Here is a 5,012-nt window from a genome sequence, read left to right on the forward strand (position 1 = left end):
AAGTCTTTATCATGTACCTACGAATTAGATGATATATTTCGAGAACAATTATATTTCATTGTAACTCAAGTGCTATTTAATAATACTTTTAACGTTTTTGTGTTAAGTTATTCGATTTTGTTTTAATAACGAATTAATTTAAATAATAATTAGAAAAAAAATCACAAAAAATAACAAGTTTTGGGAAGTTATTAGTCAACAAAATTATCATCGTGTATATGCATATATGTGTATATATCTTGTGAATAAGATTTATTATTTGCCTTAAAGCTTTAAAAGAAGAGTATTATATTAATATATGTTAATATATATATATATATATATATATATATATATACTATACTATAATTATTCAAGAATTTGAAGCAAGATGAGTGATAAAGGATTCTGTACTTGTCCTTATGATTCTAGTCATCGCGTTCATAAGTCTCGAATGGCTAGACACTTAATAAAATGTAAACTTAACTATCCTAATGTACAGAAGAAGACTTGCCCTTATAACAAAATACATTTACTAGATCCGTGTCAATACGAGTATCATCTAACTGTATGTGAAGAACGTAATAACCGTGAAAATATTGTTTACGAAATAGACAACAACACACTGCTTGATATTTCAGTCCCCAAAGTTCAAAATATATCTTCACAATCTTCAGAAAATTGGGACAATTCAGATGCAATATCTTACCATTCGCATCTTGTTTGTGATGGTGTGACTAATCCAATCACTCGACATCAAGAATATGTAAATAAAAACAAAGATTAAAAAAAAATAAATCTACATCAAAAATAATTGCATTCACCAAAGCTTGCAAAACATTACTTACATGGTTTTTAAAAAATTGGAACGAGTTAAGACCTTTGATATCTTATTTTTCACATCTTTTTGCTCAAAAGATGGCCAGTTTAATCATATTACATGCATTTTTGGAAAATAGAAGATCATCTCTAAAGGAAACATTTCCAAAAAGATGAAAAGTTAAGCGAACTTCATCGATTAAAGTTAGCAACATACTTCTGCTACTTGCAGTCAAATTTTAATGAACCAAGACCTTCGACATAGTGGACCAGAGTCCAGTTGTTTCATGTTCATTTTTACAAATTGAAAGATTACACTAGAAAAAAATTTGTATCAAACTATAACTATGACTAGGAAGTAAAAGGGAAGTAACTTCTTTTAAGGAAGGGAACTTCTTCTTATACTTCTTTATTTAAGACTGTGTCCTGTTATCTACCAAAGACGAAGCACAAAATAACGATTAAAATTTTCTAATAAAATTTTATAAATAATTTCTTTACTCTTTACGTTTAAGATAACAAAATATTATATTTAATGAGTGGTAAGCTTATAATTATTGATGACGTTATATTTTTATATCGTTATATTATATTAACTTTACTTTAAACATGATTAATTAGGCTAAATCATATAAAAGTATACAAACTCATACTTAAGTATATAAAGTAATGAAAAGAAGTGAAAATCGTCGAATAATATTAATATATTTTATATTATATATTATCACCAAACGTGCCTTCATTAGAATATTGTTTACAACATAATAAGAAATAAAATATAATAGTCAGTCTAAATTAATCTATTTTCTTTTTGTACTCAAATTTAATAATTGAATTAACATAATTTTAGATCTTTAAGGATTTGTGAATTTTTGTATAATTAAGCCTAATTTTTATTTAATACTCTTAAATTTAAACTAATAGACACTTACTAATGATTAAGCAATTTTTTGTTAATTTATTTTTACTGGAGTTATAGTTTTTTTACCAAAGATTACTGACATGAGTTTGATTTAAAATTTTAAAATTACACCTTGAACTCTGGTTCAACTAGTAGTGAACATTATTTTTTAAGATTTGGACCTTCCTATGTTCTCGACAGAATTACGACGAAAAATAATTACTCACAACAAATTGAAACCTTAGAGAAAATAGAAAGCTCACCTACTAAGGTTAACTAAGAGTGGAGAGGAGAGATTTGTCAAGTAGTTTCTGATACGATAATGCGTTTAACTATAACATATATATAAATCTGATTAAAATTTATAATAATACATTTAAATTTTTAAGATATATTAATATTGAACAAAAGCAAAAATATAAAAAATAGCAGAATTTTACACCGAATACAATATCGAAATATTAGAACATTATAATGAAAATGTTACGTAATTAAGTTCAATTTTCACTTATGTAGTGATTATTGAGTATACAATACAGTACAAATAATTATATATTATTAGAAAAATATTTCCATTATATTTTTCAAAATTTATATTAATAAGATTCTATATAATTATTATTATTATTGTAATAACTTAAACTAATTTTAGAAAATTGTTAGCGACTTAACTCAAGTACAAAAGTTACAATATATATATACAAGTGATTAAATGATTTCTTTAAAATAAATATTTCATCATTTTTCAATTTTATTTCTTTTATTTTCTTATTTTTTTTTGTTTTATATTGTTTAATACAGACGTTTTACTGTAATTTTCCATTTTATAATAGATGTTAAAATAAATACAAGAGACTAATTATATTGTAATACATATATATACGTATGTGTGTTAAATAAGTTTAGTAAAATCAGTTACTATTAAGAGAAAATGACCCACACTATCACCAAGGCTATTAAAAAGAAAAATTTGAAGTGGACCTAAACTGATATATCCAAAAAAGTTACACGAATTTCTTAAATGTCTGTATTTCAAGCATACTTCAGTAAAAGTATTAAAGGTTTATATTAAAAGTATCCATTTTTTGTTACTCATATTAATTGTAAACTTTATTGTAACTTTTATTTTCATTCAAAACTATATATTCATTAAGTATATATTTGTCTTTATTTCATTTCTCATCTCCCTATCTTACAAATTATTTAGCGTGGAATTATGAATATTTCTACAATATTAACACTTCTTACAAACCAAATTCATATTCGTTGCCAAAATAACGCATGTTTTGTACAATTGAAATTAGAAATATTTATTTATCAATATATATTAAATATCTCTTTAATGACTTTTTCCAATTTTTCTTTAACTTTCTTTTGAAATCGTATACTGTGAGTGTAGACGGTATTCGTACATTAATAATTTCAAACATAGATTTATGAAATTGTTGTTAATTTACATATTTCTTATAAAGAAGAAATATGGAGATATATTCCGTAATCTCTAGATTAGGGGAAGAATGTAACAAATAATAATTTACTTATATAATTTACAGAAAAATTAAAGAAAACAAAAGATCAGCTGAAAAATGTATGCAATAAATATCCTTACATCTCGTATGAAGTATTGTAGTAAATTACTATACTTTGTGTGTAATAAATACGAGTATTAAAAAACAATAAATTGCATTGTCGCTATATTTCTTTGCCCATCCCAATATTAAATGTTTTTACGAATACTTTTAAGAACCACTGTATATGTTTTTTTCTCTCAGTTATTCTTATTTTTAAGTATATTTCCGTAAAAAGAAGTTTTCATTAATCTAAAAATGCACAGATGAAAAAACTAAAACGAAATTTTTTGTTCTTTTTTGTCTGAATATATCTTTTGTTGGTCAGAAATGTTCAAATCTTCATTTTCTCTTTCTGTTTAAAAAAAATTTTTTAGATTCCGAGCTCCAAGACAGTGGTGAAAGTTCCAGATTTATTCCTTTATACATATAACACAGCTAAGATAAAAGAAATACTTTAATTTCAGCCTACCATTGAAAAAATGTAACCTTGATGTCATGTTTTTCGAACAAAGAGATTTTCAGGTAAAGACAACTGCCGTTCGAAGAATCATCATGTACAATAGTACCTTTTAATCGTTAATACTAAGAAATCATTTCGTTTTTCTATTGTATATAAATTCGTCAAGCTTTCTTCTAAGTATTTGTCCAGATCCTCTTTTGCTAGAATACAGATGTTTTTTCTTTCATTTATACTAGTTGATAGATGTAGTCAAACTTAGCCCTTCCCCTCTTAATTAAATTATTCTTTTTAATAGCATTGGTGATAGTCGGGGTCATTTGCTGTTGAATACTAACAGATTTTACAAAACTTATTTTTCAGAATATAATTAGTCTTTTGTGTTTATTTTAATATTATTATAAAATGGACAATTTCAGTAAAAGGTCTGTATCAAACAAAAGAAAACTAAACGAATAAAACAATAAAAGAAAAAAAATTGAAAAACAGTGAAAAATAAATTTAAAATAAACTAAACAAACACTTATATGCATACATACTGTACCTTCTGCATTAGACTTCAGTCACTAACTGTAAGAATGCAAGAAATCCATAGAGATTGTATCAACTTATCTCTTTTGCAGCGGCTCACATACTGCTAACTATAAAGGGTGGGCTCGCTATCAAGAGCTGATCAAGAAAACGTTTCCGGCACCAAGACTCAGGGAAAGACGAAACAGTCAAAAAAACATACAGCCCAACTAAGTGGAAACCAAACTACGTCAAATCAATTCATCTACGTCCTACGCACAAGCAACAAAAGGGAAAAATCCTGGTCCGCTTTCTACCAACAATGAAAACAATGATAATAATTCGGGAATTTCTGGAAATTTTAACAAATTTGAAATACTAATTGAAAAACAAACGAAAACAAATAAACATCCAAATTTCAATGTTAATGTCTCGGTGTTTTATTTTCGGTACTGTTGAATGTATTGCTTTTGATATGGCCTCATTCAGTACTGTAASATACCTATTTAATTCGTGGTTCGTAAGGTTCCTATCTCTGGGTATCTCTATTTGGCAATAGTTATTTAAGACTCCGAAATTTGTCCCAGTCGCTGTCCTGTGCMGRAGACTGACATGTTAATCGAGTGTAATTATCGATGTTTTTGTATAATATTTTCTTTGCACTTCATAAAAATGATGTTCTTGATATAGCACTGGTCTATCTGGTTSTGGCACTTTGCGTGAAACTTTGCATCGAACTTCACTCACGTACGCTCTTCCGCACGATCCACTCGCC

The 5,012-nt window shown here is 26.4% G+C and overlaps 1 protein-coding gene across 1 annotated transcript; it reads left to right on the forward strand.

Moving 5' to 3' along the window:
* The first annotated feature begins 370 nt into the window (after positions 1–370).
* On the forward strand, positions 371–975 carry LOC106792586 (gametocyte-specific factor 1-like). Its single transcript, XM_014759056.1, has 2 exons — positions 371–745; positions 898–975. The coding sequence occupies exons 1-2, from the start codon at positions 371–373 to the stop codon at positions 973–975; spliced, it is 453 nt and encodes a 150-aa protein (XP_014614542.1).
* Positions 976–5,012: the final 4,037 nt, after the last annotated feature.

This window comes from Polistes canadensis, unplaced genomic scaffold, assembly GCF_001313835.1.
Source record: "Polistes canadensis isolate GaletaPanama2010 unplaced genomic scaffold, ASM131383v1 scaffold_488, whole genome shotgun sequence".
NCBI lineage: Eukaryota > Metazoa > Arthropoda > Insecta > Hymenoptera > Vespidae > Polistes > Polistes canadensis.

Excerpts from the sequence above, each read along its gene's own strand:
- LOC106792586 (XM_014759056.1), top strand. The coding sequence starts at position 371 with ATGAGTGATAAAGGATTCTGTACTTGTCCTTATGATTCTAGTCATCGC. Across the intron at positions 746-897 it reads TCACTCGACATCAAGAATAT|ATGGCCAGTTTAATCATATT; the intron begins GTAAATAAAAAC and ends TTTGCTCAAAAG.